Source organism: Empidonax traillii, unplaced genomic scaffold, assembly GCF_003031625.1.
Source record: "Empidonax traillii isolate 1590-97213 ecotype Southwest subspecies unplaced genomic scaffold, ASM303162v1 scaffold163:size1593379, whole genome shotgun sequence".
Taxonomy (NCBI): Eukaryota; Metazoa; Chordata; class Aves; order Passeriformes; family Tyrannidae; genus Empidonax; species Empidonax traillii.
In genome coordinates this window covers 1,031,913-1,053,872 of record NW_020955356.1, presented here as the reverse complement: position 1 = coordinate 1,053,872, position 21,960 = coordinate 1,031,913, and the positions used below count along the sequence as shown (strand labels likewise).

Sequence of the window (21,960 nt, the reverse complement as noted above, 5' to 3'; positions counted from 1 at the left end):
GCGGTTATCTTCATAACTTGATTAAAGTGTCTTATAACTGTTCTCCACTGTGAAAAGTTATATTTATTCAGAGTTTGATTCAGGACAGATGTCTGAAAGTTAATTATTTAAATCTTGTTCACTCTTGTCAATGTGTAACCAGAAGAGAGAGGAAAATGTTTCCAAGAGGGAACAGTGCCTCTCACTCTGAAGGCCAGAAGCTTTCCTTGAGTAAATCTACATCTCAAAGTACAGTCTCTTTCCCAGAGCTGCCAGCACCAATGCATTTTGAGCTTAGAGGACTATGGTTGTAAGAAATACATTAATTTTTCACATGCAGACAGCAAAAGGTCCAGTTAAATAATGACCATGCCTTTGCTTTTCCCTGCTTCAATTCTCATCAGTCCAGGCAACAGAGCAGACTTCAGAAAACCCTTCTCTAAATTAGAAAATATCTGTTCTTCTCTTTTTGATTGTGGATAGCTTCTTTTTTCTGATTGCACAATTAAACTCCATTGCCCTCCGTAAAAGTACATTTTACCCTATCTAAAACTTCTGTGCTGCAATGTTATTGCATTTAATCATTCCAGTAGCAGCATACAGTTCATTCTCAATGCTGCTGGGAATTTTCTCTTCACTATTTCTCGTTCTGTCTTTTCATCTCCACTACATACCCTCCCAATACCTTTTTGTCCTTGTGACAAGGCTAAGAAAATGCACTTTCCAACACCTGACAGCCACTGCTCTGAAGTATCTGTCACACTAAGCATAATAAAGTCAGAGGACCAGCAGTGTTCCTGGACCATAGATTAGGGACACAGCTGTGATGGGGCATGGTGGATTGCACATATACTAAGATATCCACTTAGTCCATGTATAGCAAATCTCCAACACATGCAAAATGTACTGGTTTTCTAAAAATCCATTTTTAAAGCCCATTCTACAGCAAAATATCAGATTTTTGTGGCTTTGTTTTACAATGAAGTCAAAAAGAAGACATCAACATAGTTAAAAAATTAGTATGTCTTGACACAGAATGAAGCATTGGCAAACGTTTTTAGATGCTGCTGAATCACGTCTTAGTCCACAAATCCCACACCCGTGCAATAACTGAATTTCATCAAGCTGTTCCTGGTGCTCAGGAGTCTGGTGGACTCTGGCCTTGCTGCTCATCGACACTGTTCTGGGATGTACAGCCCACTCCAGCATCTGCCTCCGTGCCCCTTGAGGAACATCAAAGCCCGTCTTGTCTGCAGCACAGAGGAGCTGTCATGCCACCAGGCAACCCCACACAGCAATGTCAACAAGAACCAAATGAGAAAGTGTTGACTCGAGGTGAGACTGCAGGAGACACCAGCAGGTCTGAGTGTGAGCTGAACCAGCTACTGCTGTCTCACCACTGACATTCACAAATGGCACTTCAGAGGAAGGCTGCTATGCAGTGTTGTATAAAATTACCTCAAACTAAGCCAAGCATTTGGCTGAGTAGTACCTAAGAGGACAAAGGCACAGCAGCAATAAATCTCCCTGCAGTCCCCTATGCAGCACTCATATAAGCACTAACCCTGACTAAACTTGGTCATTCTAATAGGCAAGCTTGGTGTAGGAGAGTGTTTTCTATCTTAAGAGGCTAATGCTTTGTTGTCTGGTTTTACAATGCCTCTTTAAGGCATTTTATTTCTTTCCTAAAAGTAAAAAGAAAGCCCTGTTGCAGAGAGCATCACTTGCAGCAGCAGGCTTTGACCAGTTATTTTGTCTTGCAAAGCACACAAAATTAATTTGCAGCAGCTTCTGATAAGAACATACAATGTCAAGGTCCTGCTGTGAAAAGCCAAGGAAAGAAGCACTGATAACAATTTTTTAAAAGATTTGTTAGTGTAAGTAAAGGATTTTCAAGGATGCAAGGATTGAAACAGTTGCCAAAACTTTGTCATCTGTGTCAGCTAGAAACCTTTCTCCTCCAACAGAAATGTTTCTGCTCTCCTCCTGACCCTTGCAGGCCCAGTTTTGCTCTAAAAAATTAACAATGTGGGGATGCTTCTTGTAAAGTTTTTCTCCAGGGCTCTCTTTTATGAGTGAACAAAATCTATGATAGAATAAAAAAGGGGAGCTTCGCAGTTAGTCGTGTGAATGGAAGCAAAGCATTTTTAGATATCCATTCCAGCTGTGTCCAAAATCAGTGATCCATTTTCCGGTTATTTCAGCCTAAGTAATTGTGTTGCTGGGCTTCTTCATAACTTCCTTCTCTCTTGAGGTAGCTACCTATTTATCATCTTGCTTCAGCAGGGATGTCTGTCTATCCCTGTGTGTGAGAGAGAGAAAACACAGCTGCAGCCAGCATGTCTTCACAGACCCAGGAAGGCAGTGCAGGTATTAGGAGCTCCAGGCTAATGCCTAAGCCCTGACCTGGTCTCACACCAGAAAACAGTTTTTCTGGAACTGGAGAAGGGGGGGAGCATCTGGGCATTTTCCCTGTGTTTTGGATATGGAAACAAGTAACAACACAGCTCACTGCAGAGGCACAAACAGCCTTATTTTAATTAGGTGCACTCACACCAGACATTTCCAGAGGTGAATATTTATCTCCCGCAGCTTTCATTTGTCTTTGATGGTACATTAAACCATTTCATCACCTTGAATGCCTGTAGTATACTGAACAAACACAAAATCCCAGAGGTTAGTTTTTGATTTTGCACAGAGTGAGGAGCCCATGCTATAACGGGGAAGCACACCATCCAAAAAATATGCAGCAGTAGAGTCTGCTCCTCAAACCACTCTAAATAGCTAATCCTGCTATTTACATTTAATTTTAATGCTCCCTACCTCCATGTTAGCACTGTATTACACAAGAAAGTGAAGCTAGACAGAATTGTCAGCATGAGGGTTTACTTTCCTAGAATTTAGGGCTGCAGGACCACATCTAGGCTTAGACCTCGCTGCATCCGGAGCTCTCCTCTTTGTGGGTGGGGTGGGGTGTGGAAGCATCACATTCTTTTGTAGCAAAGGAGGCACTCGAGAGGGAGGGGGAGCAAAATGACTGAGGTAGTGCTCTGCAGTGTATAAATACAGGCAAATCTCCCCCTCAGTCTTCTGAGTGTTAGAGAGGTGGAACCAAGGACTGAGGAAGACTCTTGGGGGGTTTGTTTGGCACTGAAATTGATTGAAATTGATTTTGAGCACTTTCTGATTTGTTAATTTAATTCTTTTAGAATAGTTTGTAAAGTATTATTCCTTTGCGTGAAAAAATCTGTAAGCTACTTCTGAATAGAAACAGCTAGAAAAAGTAAGGCGTGCTTAAAAAATTGTTGTTTATTGTAGAGATTAGAGTTTGTCTTTCATTAGTCTCTCCTTCTGGTAACACCCTTTGATTTGTAGAGACTCCAGAGGTTGATGTCATATGTTCATTCCCTCAGGCAGGAGGAGAACCAGCCGATCTAAGCTCAAGAGGCAGCCAGTTCGACACTGAGGAGCAACCCAGAGCAATGTCCCTGGCTGGGGTAAGCTGTCTGGTGACAGGAGCAGGGGGATTCCTAGGCCAGAGGATTGTCCGCTTGCTTTTGGAAGAGGAGGAGGAGCTGGCTGAGATCCGACTGCTGGACAAAGCCTTTAGTGAGGAAGCACTTGGCAGATTTGAAAGTAAGTAGCATTTCATGAGGTGTGTTGCAGGTATATGCGTTGCTGTCTCACATGGATAGCTTGGAAGTCTTATCCTCTCCTTCAAACCAGCTTTGCAGATAAACGTTTTAGGTTTTATTTCAAGGAAGTCTTGCTTTACCCCTCCCTCTCCCTCCAGTTCAGAAATCAAATGTAAAATGAAAACAAGAGTTTTCTTTGTCAGGCCCTGAGGCTTCTCTACATTGAGAGAGAGAGACTGTTCATGCAGTAAATAAACAGGCTGTCTTCAACCTGGCCTCTCTTACAACAAAACCCACTGAGCAAAATTAATGTAAAAATCTCACTCTTCTGCTCTCGGGAAAGGAAAACACAAGCTTTGCTATACTGGGCAGGAGGGCAGTGTTATCCAGAACATGCTGTGCTGGGCTCTGATGTGCCAGACTAGAATGCAGTGACAAAGTTGTGGGTGCAAATTCTAACCGTTTTCTTCAACCTTTGGTTAGTTTGGTTAATAGTGATCTTCTGACTGAGAGTTGTGAGGAGGTATTTTAAAAATTGTTGTTATCAATGTTACCTCAGTTTCCTGGGGAGCAGAACACTTGTGCTAAGCACGGAAGAGACAGGCAAGGGAGGACTCTGGCTTCTTGAATAGATTTTGGAGACACCACAAATGAGTGATATACCCACTGTTAGAAACAGTTTGTGGCAGGGAAAGCAGCTCAGCTCATATTTTAATTGTCCCATTTGCTGGGATACTGAGCACATCTATCAAAAGACACAGAGGGACCAGAATTCAGTCAAGGTCTTAAGTCTTTACATTACATTTACTTATTAATACTTTCCTCCATCTTCACCTCAGGACTCTTCTTGTATACAGACAACCATATGTGAAACCTTATGGAATATCTCCATATGATTTGCTAAAGAGCCTCAATCTTTCTATAAAGCATTTAAGTGTCATCAAAGAATAGTAACAGTGCACCATGAACCTGGTATAAATTGCACAAGCCTTTATGATCATTTTGTAGAACTCAGACTTCTTCCTCATTAAATCTGATTCAGCATTTCACAGAGGGTTTGCTAGATGCCCCTGAGCCTTGCAGCAGCCCTTCCTACTCTGATTTTCAGAGCATTTCCACAGAGACAAAACCTGCAGCTGCAGTAGAGGCTGAGGCAGCTGGAGTGTGTGTAGTTTAGCACTGATGCAGCAGGGCAGCAACAGAGGCATCTGCACTGCTTTGGGCCAGGAGAGCTTTGTGGAGACAATCCTAGGGAGTGAAAACAAATGTTTGTGTGGGCACAGTCTTGGTTGAGCTGCAGCAAAGGTTTCTCTATTTGTTTTTGTTTGTTTGTTTGCTTTTTTTTCTTTTTTTGTTTATAGGCACGGCGTTCTTCCCTCTTTTCTTATCCTCCCTTCTTCCTCCACTGAGCGCTGCCCACACCCCCCTCTCCTATTCTTTTAACCTTCCTGGTGCCTGTCTGACCAGCACAGGAGGTAGGGGAAAATCAAGTAACAAAGCATTTTTCCCCCTAAACCAGGTAGTAGGAACCTCAGGCTGGCATTCCAGATGAGCTTAAACAGAATTGAACCCCTGCACTTTGACTGGCAGTTCCTTTGTCTGGATCAGCCTTTGTGGCTACGTCTCTTCAAGAGTCCTGCCAGAGCCTGTGCTCGGGACTACCTGAAATATTTCCCTGCCGTTCATTTTCAAGCCCTTCTCTATCACAGTGACTCCTATTCCAAGTGCAGGGCTGCTACAAAACCTGTAGGCCTGGAGTCTTCTGACCTGCATTATTTTTACTGTAGAGGCTTTTACTTGCTAGCAGATGTTATCTGGATTTCTTGAATAGCCAGGAGCAGAGCTCAGTGGGGTTTTTTTTCTCACTAATCTCTTGAGCAGCTTGAACTCGCAATCACTTTGCAGAGTCAGGGCAGAGACAAAAGAGTATGTGCAAGTTACAGCTCCTTGTGCCAGAAGACACTCAGGGACAATCCCCTTTCATCCAAATAACATTTCTGCTCAGACCTTGACCATTGCATTCAGTCTATGTAGAACAGTGGCATTTGCATTCTTCCACAGCCCTGGGGAGTCCAGGATGATCCAGTTAATATCAAGTGCTGTGAGCTGGAGTCTACCCAGTGTGGCTGAGAATGAATGTCAGGTTGAACACAGCAGTTTGGTGCCTTGGGTTTCCTGCACCCCATGGCCGCTTTAGATTTCTCTGTGCTTCCTGTGCTTCCACTTAACACAATTCTTCATTTTGTTCACTGCTGCACTGGCATTTCTGGAGCAGTTAGATCTCCAGTGTTGTTTTCAAGAGGATTTCTCACTTGTCTCACCCCTCCACATCTCTCCCCTCTCTTCCTGAACCCTCTTTTCAAGTCATTTTTCAGAGACACACTTACAGGTTGTGTGATGCTTGAGCACTGAATGGTTTTGCATTGCTAACCCAATACTGATCCAAAATAAAGGAAAGTAAAGGGAGAAGGAATGTGAGGGGGTTTTTTCCCAGGACTCTTTCTGAGGAAAAATTGCTATCTTTTTGCTCAGCCTTGCAGACATTAATTTGCCTTTATCAGGGTATTCAAAACAGAAAGGCAGAGTGGAAACAAGTAGCTGAACATCCAAGTAGCTGAAAGGGGAAGAGAATAAACATTTCAGCTTCTCTGGGCTAAAGAAGCAAATAAATTGCTTTACTCTTTACAAATTAAAATAAGATGCAATTTTAAATTTTCTCCTATGAATACACAAAGTAGACCATTTTAATGAACCATCCAGTTAACCAGGAAAATGATGAGCTCTCATGAGGAATGCCTTCCCCCACGCTTCACCTCACAGATGTTAGGTCCTCTCTAAAAGTGCACTAAGAAATTCAAGCTAAGAAGTCCCACAGACACGGCTGTTTGCCTGAACTTTAAATAACACATAGGAAAAAGAAAGAGACTTTAGGGCAAATAGTCTGACTGGATCGCTGAGTCAAACACTGCTCACAACAGGACACTGAATTTTATTGAGAAATCATTACATTTCCAAGCGAAAAATACCCCATAGCAAGCAGAGAGTTTGCTTACAGCTCACAGGACTCAGAAACCACTGGTGAAGTAGAAAAAGCTTTCCCAGTGGGTAGGTACTTTCTCATAACTGCTTTATGCAAAAATGGAGAGCTGAGTTGAATTTATTCTGTTCCTTCTCCTTTGATCTGACACACAAATGGTTTTTTGATGCCTGGGCAATGGTTTGTGCAGATGGAAAATAAGTTTCTCTCTGCTATCCACCTCAGACCAAAACCCTTGTCTGTCAGTCATTTCTTGTTTCCTCTCTCTGCTTCCAAGTTCACCTGTAGTTTTATGTTCACCCTGCGCAAAACAAAATCAATCTGCTGATCCCTGACATGTAGCTGATGTTGCTAAAGTGAACAAGGCCCACTTACTGTGGCAATTTCTGCTGGCTAAGATCAAATGGAGGAGCAGACTTCCTGATTCACATCACACACACAAACTGCAAGCCCAAGTGAGGCACAAAGCAGTTAAACATCAGATTTCTAGTGACTGGCAACAAGTATCCCTGCCATCAGCTTTAAAAGGGACAGGCTTCTTCTGTACTTTTCCTGAAATCTTTGATTTGCATGGGTAAAAACTATTTTCCTAACTCTTGCCAGAGCACTGTGATGACTTTGAAGAGGTGACATGTCAGAATTTATGTGGTGAAAACTATTTGTATCTATTTTTGGAATTATTGCAACTCCATGAAACCTTACTCACGGAGAATTTCAGCCTAAAATCCCTACAAAGGCAAATATTTGTTAGAGCAAATCTAACTACCAGGTGCTTAACAAAACCCTAGCCCTCATTTGACACTTTTGCATCCCTACAAGTAGATTTCAGTATAAACCTTCTGGAAATTGAGTCCTAGAGAATGAAGGCACTCTGAAAAACAAAGGAGCAGAAGGGAGCATATGACAATGACTGTGCAGGGGGGGGGGGCAGTAACTCTAGATTTAGTAACAGTTCTGCAAATGTTTCATGAGTCTTACGTATCAGATGAACTGTCTGTGATGAAGAAAAAAGCTCCTCAAGCCTGTTGCATCAGAATAATTGTTAAATCAATGCAGGATTACATTTCAGCATGCTGTATAATGAGGTAAAACCATTTAAAAAGATATTCCCACTCAGTTCTAGATCCCAACAGCTACCTCTCTCAGTACTTCATATTAAAGACATGACATGAAATAGTGCTTGCTTTGGAGCAGGTGATGCACAAGATTTCAGACATGGCTGAGGCTAAAAGTCATACAAATTGATCAGGTTCTTCTCTTATCTGAAAGGGGCATTTGATTATGGTGTACAAAGGCAGAGGATCTGCCTGTGCTGCAGTCCCTCCCCAGCAGCTGTGCCTGGGGAGCCATCTAGTGCAGCCACAGCAGAGGCTCCGAGAAGACTCACTGTAATGACACCACCTCCTTAAAAGTTGTGGGTCATGCTGAGAAAGTCCTCTTCTCTCCCATGGCATTGCTGCAGCCAGGCCAGTTGAATTCGCAGGAGAGCAGCATTCCTCAGACTGTAAATGTCTCCAAGTGATCATCCTGTGCTGGTTCATTTGTTGGTGTGGTTCTGGGCTGTAGAAAGGATGCTTCTGTTCAGCATAACGTGGGGGAAGGATAGCCCTGAGACTAGAGCTGACCAGGGTCACACACACTAGCTGCTGTGGGGGGAGAGGGCTTAAAAATCAGGAGTTAAAGCAAGCTGGGGCTAAGGTAGCTCAGGAGAACAGTCTTGAGAGTTCAGATAAGACGTGCATGCTAAAAATGACCCCACAGCACAGATCCTGAAATGGAGCCAGAGCTGGAGCTAGAAAAAGAACAATAAGTCCTGGTGAATGTACAAGAAAAAGATGTGTCAGAACAGTATGAAATATTTTAGAAGAGCTGCACTATGGGTAAGGTTAAGGGGCAGAATGTAGGTGTGAACACATCTCTATGCTCACATGCTGTGGGTGGAGAGAGATCATTCATCACCTTGAAGACAGGAGCATGCAGTGCCTGGCTTGGGTTAACACATCTATAGCCACACAGTCTTCAGGACATGGGTAGTCAAAGCCACTTCCCTGTGAACTTTAAAATAGTCACACCTGAAGGAAGCTTGCTATCAGTGGAAAATATTTCTCTTTAAATATAAAAAAAGAAAGAAATATGTTGAATATTGGCTCCAAATATATGGTAGGTAATCCAACACAGACCTTTATAGCACTGCCATTACCACTTGACAATACAATAATTGGAAAATGCCTTATGTTCCACCAGCCTTACAATATCACTCCTGTGCTGGGACTGTCAGCATCAGCCAGCCAGGGTCAGCCCTTCACCACTCCTTTCAGTGCTTTTCTTAGGATGCCTGTAAACTCTTTTGCTTCGTTTTCTGATGCTCTTGCAGAGTTCAAGGGTAAGACTGAGGTGAAAATTCTGGAAGGGGACATCCGAGATGTGGCATTCCTGCGCCGTGCCTGTCAGGGGGTCTCACTTGTCATCCACACGGCTTCCCTCATTGACACCCTGGGCCTCATAGAGAAGAAGTTGCTCTGGGAAGTCAATGTAACAGGTGAGCAGGTGAAACAACTTTCTCAAAACCATGTCTACTATGTCCTGATCACCATCTGCTCAGGAAAGGGAGCACCTGACCTGTGTTTATCCTGAACCAGGCTAACTGTGTTGTTCTGCATCTTGCACAGGCATACCTAAGAGTGCACAGCATGCATACATGCAGCCCTATGCAGTTCTGGGCCTCTCCACACCCAGTCTCCCACTGCAGGGCACAGCTGGATCCTTCACTCTTGTCAGCACTTACGTTTGCCCATCCTGAGATCTGCACAGGCTTTGCCTTCAGTGGTGTTAGTCATAAACCCATATTCAGTGGAACTTTCTGAAATCAGTTCACCTCTGAAATCCCAATGCCCGTCTAGGAAATCAGTTCTTATTCTCCCTCCCTGCATGGCATCCCTGTCTGTATACATTTTTCCATTTTTTCAAACACTGCAGTTACAGCAATGTTGTGCTGATAACATCCCAGAGCCTGTGGCGTTTTGCTTCCTATTTTTTTTCTTCTTCTTTTTCTCCTTTTCCCCCCATTTTCCATAAGGTCTGTGTGTGCAAGAAGGCAGCTGAGAGGAACAAGGGCTTTCCCACCTTGAGTTTATAATTAAAAATTCCCCAGCAAACTCAAAGCTATGGGAGGGAGGGGTTTCAGTGACTCATGAGTGGGATCTCCCCTTCTCCTGAGGAACCCCTGTTCTTCCTGAAAAGATCAGAAGACAGGGAAGTTTTTGGCTTAGGAACATAGCATCAGTTGCCAGGAAATTTGAATGTATTTCCTAAAAGAACAACTTCACCTGCCTCCCTGTGATCCCAAAACTCTCTATGCCTTTCAAAGAACTGGTATTGCCCAACCTGCATGCACGCTGAACCTCCCTGGCTGTGTTGCTTCAGCAACCTGGGGGAGATCTGGGGAAGATGTTCTTCTTTACATGGATAGTTTTCCCAGTTCTTTGTTCCTCTCTCCCACAGATACAGGACTTCTTCACAGAAAAATAAGGAACAATACCTCTACAGGCACTACTTTACAAATATTGGCTACTCACCAGCGTTCAGAGCAAGAGAGAATTCTTTGTAGTTGAGTTGTCTCCTACATGCACCTTAAAAACAGCAGAACGGCATTTTAGTTGTTTTATCCTGACTTATTGCCAGTATCTTCTGCTCCAGAACCTTTAATTTCTGCTCAGTCAAAGTCACAAATTGTCAGTGACCACAAATTAGAGCCCAGTGGGCAGCCTCTTAGGTCCCTGCCAGGAGGAAGAGCAGAAAGCCAAGTTCCCAGAAACCTGTGCATTGGGTAGTTTGAAAATATACAAAGGATTGGTAGTTCAGAAAGAGGATTTGTAAAGCTCTGTCTTTATGACCATACTGCTGCTGCAATCACTTTTTTTCACAACAGAATTTGTTGCCTACATCCCTGGGGAAAAGTAATAATAAAAAACTCCAACAAAAAAAAAATCAAACAAATATTAAAATGTCCTCAAATCAGAAAGCTTTGTAAGCTCTGACCCCGCCTTCCCTACCCCCCATGTGAACCGTGTCTGTCTATGGGTGAAAAAAGCCCACTGGGCCAGTGAGGGTTAACTGATAACATTTGCTAGAATGAAAGCACGCACCAGTCCTGCTCCCAGAGCAAACTGATCCCAAGGTCAGTCAGTAAGTACTGCTGTTCTCTTTTCCCCATTTCCCTCCATTTTCACACCGATGCTCTTCTGGGTTTCTTACCAGCCAAGACACTGCTATGTACTTCATAGGCTTGCAGAATGAAAGCTTTGTTTCTCCTAGAAAATAGAACTTTTATAATATAAATGTTTCAAGAAATCAGATGTGAATGTTCACAAAGCAGAACAGAAGTGAACAAGTTAAAGTCGCCCTGATGCACAACATTCCTCTGTGTCATATACCACACAATGCCTCAGTGCAAAAACATCTTCTTAGGAAGGAAGGGAAGCAAATTTTTAAAAGGAAGAGAATAAAGAAACTTATGAAATATAATCTAAACAGGTTTGGTTTCACTGAATATACTTCCCTGTATAGGACAGGATTTGTCAAGCTTCAGAGAGGCGAGATTGGGCCAAGCTCGGGCCAGAGATGCTGTTTCTGAACTAAAAAGCCTTCTTTTTCCTCCTTTGGGAGCTCTAGACTGACTTGCATGTTTCACTTTTGAAGGTACTCAGCTGCTGCTGGAGGCATGTGTCCGCTGCAACGTCCAGCACTTCATATACACCAGTACCATAGAAGTGACAGGCCCAAACTGCAGAGGTGACCCAATTTTCAATGGTGACGAAGATACAGCTTATGAGAGTACATCAAAATTTCCTTATGCCCAAAGCAAGAGACTGGCAGAGGATTCTGTGCTGAAGGCAGATGGCCAGGTGCTAAAGGATGGTGGCACACTGATGACTTGTGCCCTGAGATCCATGTACATTTTTGGAGAAGGATGCCCATTTCTTCAGAGTCATCTGGATAAGTGCCTGTTGAACCAAAATGTTTACCTGCGCTTCTCCAGGAAGGAGGCTTTGGTGAACCCCGTGTACGTGGGGAACATCGCCTGGGCACATGTGCAGGCGGCCAAAGCCTTGAGAGTCCCGCAGAAAGCCAAGCATGTCAGGGGGAAGTTCTACTACATCTCAGATGACACTCCTCACATGAGCTACGCAGATCTAAACTACGAGCTGACCAAGGACCTGGGGTTTGGAATCGAGCCCCAGCTCCCCATGCCTCTGACAATGTTGTATTACTTCTCACTGCTGCTGGAGATCGTGAGCTTCTTGCTCCGGCCCTTTGTCAGATACATCCCCTCCACCAACCGTCACCTGGTCACCCTCCTGAACACTCCATTCACCTTCTCTTACAGAAAAGCACAGAAGGATTTGGGCTACCTGCCCCGCTACACGTGGGAAGAGGCCAAGCAGTGCACTGGTGAGTGGATTGCCTCTGTGATCCCCCAGCGAAGGCTGTACTTGCAAAGCAATGCTGCCTAAGCCTAAAGAGAAGCTGAAACCCAGCTAAACAAGTAGAGCCTTGAGCTAGAGGAGAGCTGGGGGAGCAGCAGCAGCAGCAGCAGCAGCAAGCTACAAAGCATTTAAATGAATACTTTGTGTAACAGCCCACTGCCCCCATCCCCAGCCTCAGAATAAATAAAAGTGAAATGTTCATTTGTTTATCAAGTACAGGCTGATGAGGGTAACTTTACTGTATAGTCCACACACTTCTACATCTTTGCAGCACAAAGATATACTGTAATAAGATTCCACACAATCTGTAGTGTGAACGTGTCAACCCTTCTTTCACTCCAAGCCACCCTTAAGGCTTTTGTAAAGCACAACTTTTCCTAGAGCTATGATTTCTCTTTACAAATATATGCCACTCAGCTACACCCTATTCACTCAGTGCTGCTTGCCAACCTTACCAAACACGCAGCGGGCAGAAGCCACCTGATTGCAAAAGCTGTTAAAAAACCTTGCTCACTTTTTTAAGTGTTATGCCATTCCCCTGACAGTCAGACTTGGAGCACTGTAAGCATTGTGAGGCCAAAAGTACAATCTAAGTACAGTACAGTTTCGGTAAGGATAGTGTGTGGAGGGAGAGGAGAGGGGGATTTGGTCAGGTGAACGATTACTTGTAAATTCTCATTTTCCTAGTTATAAATTTTGCAAAAAATCTAATGGGTATCCAGCAAAAAAGTTTCAAGAAAATGAAAGGGAGAAAAATATTGCAGGGTAGCCTTGGTCCTCTGCAGAGACAAGGTATTTGTGAACACTGAGGAAAAGTAGAGTGATGAGAAAAAGTCATGCTATTACCAGATTTCAGCTGGGAACAAAGGCTAGCCTTAGCAGATAGATGCACGTGTGCTGTTCCCATTCTACTCTGATGGCCACATGAATTTCCGCAGAATGTGTACCTTGACTTTTAGGCCAAAAATACAGATCTTGTCGGAACAAACAGATGTCATCCAGTGTTTGTTTCTTCAGTGTATGTCTCACTTGTTGAAAACAACTCTAAGGGATGGGAATTTCTCTGTTCTGTTCAGGATGGCTTGAACAGAAACATTTTACCTGACTCAGTACTAATGTAAATAAATCACAATTCCAGAGATGCTGACAGCTTAAAATCTGTGCTTGAATTTAACTGTTCAGTGCCCTAGACATTAGATAGTCCCAGTGCAAATATTACTATTTGCTTTAGTAACATCTTGGTTAACTGTGTAAGACCTGAAGTAGTACAATACGAGACTCCACAACTTCCAGTCATATTCTGAGGACACAGAGACAAGTTTTCCAGTCTTCCATTGAAGGCCTTTTAAACACTCAGCAAAATAGTACTGTGGATGTTATTTTGAATGCCACTGCTTCACAAATCGCCGTGCCATTGTCTTCACCCTTCTCCAGTGAGTAAGCAGTACTCTTAACACCTCCTTCAGAGTTTCTCATCTAGTGGTGAGCCCACAGATCTACCCCATTCTGAAGAAGACTCATCCCCAGCTGATAATACCTCGGGAGACTGAATGGAGAGTGATGAGGTTTGCAGTAACTTTGAGAATATGGGACTTGAAATTTGGAGTTACAAACTCCTGGGTAGAATCTATATCAGGCAACCTTATGTGTGCACTGAAGTTTAAAAAAATATAAAGGGCATTAACACATCTGAGTTTGTTCAGGGCAGCACTTTGCTAACTAGCTGTATAACCACTACTCAAGATCCTCATGCCTCAATATCATGTTAAAAAACCCTAAAGAAGTTTTTAATAAATAACTAATTCCATGCTATTTGGTCCAACTGATCTTATGGCAGCAGTTTACAAAAGTCTTGTCCCATCCCTTTGCCCAAGAGCAAAGTCAACAGAACAGACCCATGTACTTAGGTCTCAGCTGCTCCAGTGTTTCAGCATAAGCTGCAAACCCCCACAAAAGGACAGCCCAGGCACACATGCTCTGTTTTCCTCTCTTTGCTCCATCAGTGGGATAAGAAACTGTGACTGAAGCACCTTCCACTGTCACAGCTGGTCGTTCATGTGAATTTAAGGAAGAGCCAAAGTTTACCTTTTTTCTGTGAATTATACAGTATTTTGAAGCAAAAGATGCTGACACTGAGTAAAGGACCAACATGGTAGCATGGAGCAACCCAAGACACAAATCTTGTGAGTCAGTGTTCCCATGGCGTACAAAAACTCTCAGCAGGCCAAGATTAAAGGCGCTCCATTTCCAAGCTGTTTTGTTCCTCAGACTCATTTTGTATCTCCTTCTGCCATGAAGGCAGTACCCAGGCTCACTTCTTTTCTTATGTATCCTGTCACTAACCAGAAGAGAAGAGGTCTCAAGTGTCCTGGCCAGTTTTGCAGATCCCCATACCTATCCTTCCATGCAAGTTCACTAACTTCAAGCCCTCAGTTCTCCATAGACAGGCAAGTGTCACACCTGAGCTTCTGATGTCTCAACGCTCCCCTGCTCTGCCTGTCCTCTACACATTTGGCTTCTGTTCTCTCCACTGGCCATCTCTCTGGGGACAGGGGAACTTTATAAAAGGAGTCTTTAAGAAAAGTTTTCTGCTCTTGAGAGAGCTGAAGTATCTCTGCAATTCTTCTCCAGCCTTTAATGCTGTTTTTCATCACTGTCAAGCCATAGCCTGATATGGTGCTATCATAAGAGCTGGGATATGGGCTTGGATTTCCATCTGCTTGTGAGGAGACTCCTTAATTCCCCCTCTCCCTTGTTCAGAAGTGTGATGATTCACCTTTTCTGCCGTGGTGACATAATCAAATATCCTGAAGGAACATTTCCTCTCTCTTAGTCAGGGCAACTTCCAGGAGAGGTTTGGAGAGAGAAGGAAGAGGCGCAACCACTTCAGGTGCTGCTGCTTTAAACCCTAGCCAAGCATCAGCACATCCTTTCAGGCCTCAACTCTTCCTGCAGCTGAGACATTACACTTCAGTTCACCATGCCTTCTTCCCCATCATTGCCTTCCAGGGACATTGTTCCTCTTCCCTCCCCTAGAAGCACACTTCTATTTTATTTATTCCCCTCTATGCACACCCTCTTCTGCTCCACTCCTCTCATATATTTTTTTCCCTCCAACCTCCATTGTGCCCACTTTGTTTTCCTCCATTGTATTATGGCAAACTGCTGCTGAGTAGAGGGGGATAATCATTGCCATCTATCTACTCTCTGACTATGCTCCTGTTGACATAGCTTAAGATACTGTCTCACCACCTTTGCTGCTGAAGCACAGTGCTCCCTCACATCCTGCTTGATGTCTATCAAGACTTCCAGATTTTTTCAGCAGAGCTTCCCTCAGCCACTCAGCCCCAGCTCTGGCACACAACTTTGCATCAGTCCCTGTTCAATTCTGTCAGGTTTTTGTGGGCCTATTCCTTCAGCACACACTGTAGCTCTGCAAGGCAGCTTTGCCTTCAAGCCTGTCAGCTGTTTCCCCCGCTTCAGTGTCGTCTGCAATCCTGCCAAGAGTGCACTTCACTGTCTCCTTTTGTCACCAAAAGCCTCCTTTCGATTAATCTCTGTACGTACTCTGTTCCCCTCCAGGACTCTCCATTTCTGTTTCCATTTCCATTCCTCTCTGGTCTTCTCTGTTTGCAGTCTATGGGCCTCCAGTCACCACGACTCATACCCTGTTCCTTTCCAGTTGCCAGCTTTCATTCTGTTTCTGGGAAGAAGGCTCTGAGCTGGCCACAAGCCTCCAAAAGACTCCCAAGTACACAGAATTCACAGCCCTCTGAGTGCTGCTAGTAAAGCTACAGGTCAGCTCCATGTGTTTACATATACACAGTTGCCTCCAGGACTGAATAAGGTTCTCAGGATTCATAAGACAAAATGCTGCTGAAGGTGGTTATAAAACACTGCTTAGAAAAGCAAAAAGGTGTTTAACACAGTAACACCCATAATTTTCCTAGGCTAATTATATTTCATCCTAATGTTCAGCGAGACCAAAGTGATGGGCGCAGCCATGACTCTGTCACTGAAGTAGGAGTAGAAAGGGCAATCCAGGCACACGGAAATAGAGCAGGAAAGGAAAGGGGAGAACAACAGAAGCAAAGCTGCTATTTAACAGGGGAAAGCACTTAGCATATCAAAGAGCTGGAATATTACAACACATACTAGAAAACTGGGACATCGTTCCCCAGGTTTAACAGAGGTCCTAAAATACCCAGAGATGCTGCCAGAGAGAATAAAGGACAATTTTTCTTCTGCAGTTGAGTGACTTGTTTCCCAAATGCAAGCTCCTGTTGCCAGAGTCTACTTTGCCATTTTTGCCTTCTCAGTATAAGACAGTGGGATCTTTTAACCTCTCCAAGAGCTTAACACCCAAAAATCAGATTTATAAATGCTAAATTGCTTCTTTGCTGAACTTCTTTCCTATTTCTTGCTACCACATTCCTTCCTTCAATCCCCATAACAAGCCACTCCTGCTGAGAGGGTGCTCATTTCCCACTTCTGTTGCTACTCTGACACCCCCTCCCACCTCATCAGCAGCGTATTTATACCATGATAGAGACCTTCTTGTCGCCTTTTTGATTTCTTCCTTCTTTTACTCACACCATAGAATTTATAATTGATTTTTTTTTTTTTTTAAAGTTGATGCACCAATGCTCATAGACCCATGGAAAACGCTGTCCTGCTGTCCATTTCAGGGGAAATTTGCAGTTCTTGCTTGAGGCGTGTCTTGTTTCGGAAACACTTCCCACACTCAGCACACATAAAGACGTTTTCTCCGGTGTGGACTCACTGGTGTCTGTTGGGGTGAGTGCTCTGTTTGAAGCACTTTCACACTGGGGACACACACAGGGCTTCTCAGCCATGTGGGTTTGGTGGTGCTGGGTGAGCGCTGAGAAATCCCTGAAGCCTTTTCCGCATTGCATGTATCTGAAAGACGTCTCACCACTGTGAGTTTTTTTTGGTGATTCCCAAGGTGAGAGTGTCGCCTGAAGCTTTTCCCACATTCAAGACAAGAGTAGGGTTTTTCTCCTGTGTGCATTTTTCTGTGGGAGTCCAGTGGGAGCTCACCATTCACTGCATATTAAGGGCTTCTCACCTGTGTGAGTTCTCTGGTGTTTAATTAAACCAGAGCTCCACCTGAAACCCTTGTTACATTTGGGGCATTTGTGGGGTTTCTCTCTCTGAGATACCTCACACTGATGAAGACTTGATGTTTGACAGATGATTTTTGTGCAATTCCTGTATCCAGAGTGATTGTCTATAGCATCTTCTGGGTGGATAGGGATGACACTGAGGCCCTCAATAACCTGTTCCAGATGAATGCCGTCATCTTGTCTCTTCCCAGAGAGCTCTCTCTGGTGCATCTCTGGCATGTGCTGCTTATAGGCCTCTACCTTGCTACATCTCTGGAAGGCATCTTCAGATGCCTCTGGCAATGTCTCATATTGTTTCACTTGTCTGCCAGGGGACCTTCATCTGCTATTTGTCTCCTCATCCTAATGAAGCCAGCAGGAATGCTCAGCAAGAAAGCAATATAAGGATGTAAAGACCATGAGATTTCACTAAAGGCTAGTTTAAGGTTGAACTCAGAGGGTAGCACCTGTTCTTCACACAGGGATTCAGAATTGTTCCCATCTTTAATCTCTGATGATTAGTGATACCCTGGACTTGCCTGCAAACTCAACAGAGAAGTGACTTTGTTGGCTTTACGTTTCAAAAGTACTGAATCACTTTGGTATATTCCTCACCTTTGGGGATGCTGTGGGGGGAGATCTCTTCTTTGCCTTGAAAATGGCCATGCACAGCTCCTTCTCTTCTCCATCTGGAGACCAACTGTGAATGAACCCTGAAGGAGACTTCAGAGCAGCAGGAATTATCACCTAGTCAATGACTCCACTGGGAGGACACTCTTCAACCTTCAGGATGTCCCAGCGTTATCACTACCCCATCCCTCATCCCACCACATAGTAAATTTGAGTTGTGCATCTCCTGCATGGCAGATACTGTCTCCATGTTTGACAGGGACCAAGGCCCCAGGGGACAGAGGGCAGGGAGGGTGACCTTTGCCTTGCCACCCAAGTGAAGAAAACCCTGTCCCACAGGAGCAGGGTGGGAGTACAGACTGAGGGGAACCTGCCTTCTGGGCGCTTCCCTCGCCTCCAGCGCTAGAAAGTGTTTGGGAGAAGCCTCAAAGTCAGGCCTGGGCAGGGGGAGGGTGCAGGAAGCACTTCCCAGAGAGCTACCAGGTCAGGGAGCTGATGGGGCCCGGTGCCACAAGCAGCTGGTGGGTCAATGCCCCGGTGTGAAATAAGACCTCAGGGTGAGGGCAAAACCTCAGACATGGTGAAGATACTTCAATTTGCAGAAAGAGGTCCCTGTGCTGAGCTTCTTGTAGCCCCCTGGTGCTGTATCCAGCTCCCTGTAGCACCTGCTGGTGCAAAACCTGCCTGACAGCAGGAAAGGAAGGAAAACATAAGGCCTCTGTTATTTATTTTTGGGTGTATTTTTGTGGTGTGGTGGCGATTTTTATGCCTCTAATTAATTCTTTGTTTTTGTCTTTGTGCCAGGGTGCAGGGAGGTCCGGCTGAAAGGAGAGAGATGGATCCAAGCACCCACTCACCCTGAGCGCTGTTGGGTTTGCATCTGTGTTGTCTTTCACTTCAGGTGTCTGCTCAAAATAGTGGAGTGCCTGTAATAAAAAAATACTGAAATCCCGAGGGAATGGGTACCTGAACACATTATGCTGCTGTTCAGCAGAGAGAGTCCAAGCCAATAAAGATATTCTGAGGGATATCAAGAGGGAGAACAGGCACACTTACTGCAGAGTGGCTGATTTGCCGCATATTTACACTTCACTCTATTTTGCAGCTGCTTGTTTATATACTCTTAAACCTGGCAGGTTAGCAAAACGGCAACCAAAGTGTACTTGATTGGTAAGAGCCTTATTATTTTTAAGCTAGCTGACCAGTACCATTCATCTCATTTAATTAGTTTGTTTGGCAATCAGTAAAGCAAACTATTGGTTATCAATGAAGCTCCACTGTCAACAGGATTGCAGTCAGTAAGAAAAATTTTGCTTCTGTAAACACACTGGAAAAGAAAAAAAAAGTCAAGGCTCCTTTGCTGGAGAAGTGTTTATTTACCCTACAGGTATGCAGAAAAGAAAGAAGTAGCAAAGATATGGCAGCGCTAATTACATGCTACAGACAAATTAATGACTTCTGGTTCCAGCAGGTACAAAAGACTAAGTTTAAAGACCACCATTTGCTGTTTAATAATTTCTCACTACAAAGGAACAGATTTTTGCTTGCTAAAAGGGAACAGGAACTCTATTAATGTATACTTTTCATAAATTTAGGAATACTGAAGAAGTGCCAGAGGAACAGAAGCGAAAGTGGCTATCATGTCAAAATCAGAAATACCTGCCTGACACTGGTATCATTAATATAGAATATGGTCAATGGAGGGCAGTTGGATTGTAAATGCCAAATAACATGTTTTTATGAAGAATTCATTTTGTCAGACAAGCGTGACACTGGTATTCTGAGCACATTGCAGATTTCAAATAATGATAAAAGTTTTGATTTATTATTAGATGAAGTTTGATTTACACGTTTTCATTTTACATTACGATATTAAATAAAGCAATATAGACTAAATGATAAAAATCACGGAATTAATGTTAACTTCCTCAACTATGATCTTTAAATCTGCATTTTAAGTTGGCTCAGTTCATAGGCGGCTTGGTGCAGAAACACAATGTGAAACATTATGTATAGCCTCTGTTACGTAGGAAACCAAGAGTAACAATGATCTCTTTACCTGAAAAATCTGACACCCATACATCTAAATATAACAGATTATAGCAGCTGTGAAGCTAATTTGGAAAGTGGGAGTACAGTAGGATACATTTCAAAAGACATCCCTGTTTCACCAATTCTTGTCATGACTCCTGTAGTCCCATATAATATTCTTCTCCCTCTCTAAAGCTCTCCATCTGCATCTCCATCTTAGTTCAAAAGCCCCTGGGGAACCAGAGTTACTGTATGGCTGTGCAGTGAATATCCTACTCATACCAGTGCTTGCTATTTCTAGAAGTTCCTCATTCAAATAACCAAACTTCTCATATTTCTTAAATAAGATGTGTCTCTCCAGTACTAGCAGCAAACACAGAATATTAAGTAGTTGAGGATTAAAGGATGAAAGGGAAAAAGACATTAATCAAAAGTAAAGAAGATCTATTAAATCTCCGTCTTGGTTCTATCATAGGTGCCACTCAATTCTGTGAGTGTCAGCTGGGCTGGTAGGGGGTTTGTTGTCATGTGGCCAGAAGTTCCTGACAGTGAGATGCTCAATTAAGAGATTGGTTTGAACAGAGGAGCTCATGGGGTGGGGCTTCTCTTCTTGTCAAGTCCATTTAAAAATGCAGAGAACTCTTTAGGCACCAATAGCATGTTTACAAAACTGGTTTCTTCAAGTACACTTGTCATCCATGGATGCATGTGTGCTCACAAATGCAGAGTCATAGGAATGACTCTGTCATGAACGACAATGAATGTCATGAATGACAGAGTCATAGGAATATAGAGAATGAGGGTTGAAAGTTAAGCACTGCCCTGCAATAGCACGTACAAGTATCTTCCATCAAAATGCCCCCATCACTAAGTTCAAGACAGTCGCTCTCACGGCAGGCTTCTTTTGGTCCATCTTGCAACTAATGTCTCTTGTCTATGGGGCTCTTGAAATAAACTGGCACACAGGTACTCCTGGAGCAATGGTTGTTCCAGCCAGCCACAAGGAATAATTAAGAGATGAAAACTGTTTGACCCTGAGTACAGCACAGTAGGTTTTGCCTGTAAGAACTGGTTGAGGCACTGTTTTTGCACTAAATTTTCTTGTTTCTAGGGACTTTTCCTCAGTATCTTTAAATTTACTGGTTATATAGAAAGAAAAAGTAGTTACTTTTACAACGATCTCATTTACTTTGACCTCTCTCTTCACGGTGTTGCTATAAATGAGGGAAAGGAACTTAGAAAATTTCACAGCAGGAGCTTGATCACCTCTTGTAATAAGCACTATGATAAACTGCAAACTGACCAGGTCCCACCGCAGGATGTAGCTCCCAGCTGGATCTCTGCACCTGGCTATACTGCCAGTGACTCCTTGCCTGGATTGAGGCTGTGGGAACTGCAGGGAGCAAGCGGAGGTGCTGTGCTACGCTGGACATCGGTGTTCAGACTGATGGTGGCAGAGGGCAAAGCTTCCTGCTGTACTGGAAAGGCAGGTGGGAAGTGGCCACGGGTAGATCTGGGTGAAGTCCCAGGGTAAGGACTAGGTCCACATTCCTATCTCGTCACCCTTGCACGGGGGGAAGGTGTTTTGGAAAAGGGATGTCACAGACCGGCCGCTGGGTGGGGTGAGTGCAATATAAACCTGTGACTTTTCTATTGTGCCCCCTTCCCGAAGCTCCTGAGTAAGACACAGCGGGCAGAGACGTATCCGAGCCTAGGACTTATTCCGCAGTGGCACCCTGTGGTTAGAAAAGAAGGAGTTTATGATCAGCTGTTCGATAGGATTGATGTTTGCTTCACACCATTTAAATCTGCTGGCTCTGCTGGTCTGTGCCTCTTACTACCACAAGATGGTATCCAGCGATAGTTTCTCCTCACTTGCTCTGTGAAGCCCAACTTAATATTCTGACTGTGAAGTTTCTGTCTTCACAAGGTCTGCGCTTTTATCACAAATAACACGGTGCAAGGTTGCTGGTGCAGACTCCTGCTGCTGGGTACAGTGGATTCAGACAGAGACAAACGATTAACCTGATACATCA

At 43.9% G+C, this 21,960-nt stretch overlaps 1 protein-coding gene across 3 annotated transcripts; it reads left to right on the top strand.

Moving 5' to 3' along the window:
- Positions 1–2,407: 2,407 nt before the first annotated feature.
- Positions 2,408–18,889, top strand: LOC114058198 (3 beta-hydroxysteroid dehydrogenase/Delta 5-->4-isomerase-like). 3 transcript variants are annotated; one of them, XM_027885297.1, is made up of 5 exons: positions 2,408–3,117; positions 3,393–3,615; positions 9,026–9,190; positions 11,350–12,102; positions 18,698–18,889. In XM_027885297.1, the coding sequence occupies exons 2-5, from the start codon at positions 3,462–3,464 to the stop codon at positions 18,823–18,825; spliced, it is 1,200 nt and encodes a 399-aa protein (XP_027741098.1). In that variant the 5' UTR covers positions 2,408–3,117; positions 3,393–3,461; the 3' UTR covers positions 18,826–18,889. The 3 variants fall into 3 exon arrangements, with proteins under 3 accessions (XP_027741098.1, XP_027741100.1, XP_027741099.1); XM_027885298.1 differs by lacking the exon at positions 2,408–3,117 and adding an exon at positions 3,131–3,262; XM_027885299.1 differs by lacking the exon at positions 18,698–18,889 and having other exon boundaries at positions 2,410–3,117; positions 11,350–12,350.
- Positions 18,890–21,960: the final 3,071 nt, after the last annotated feature.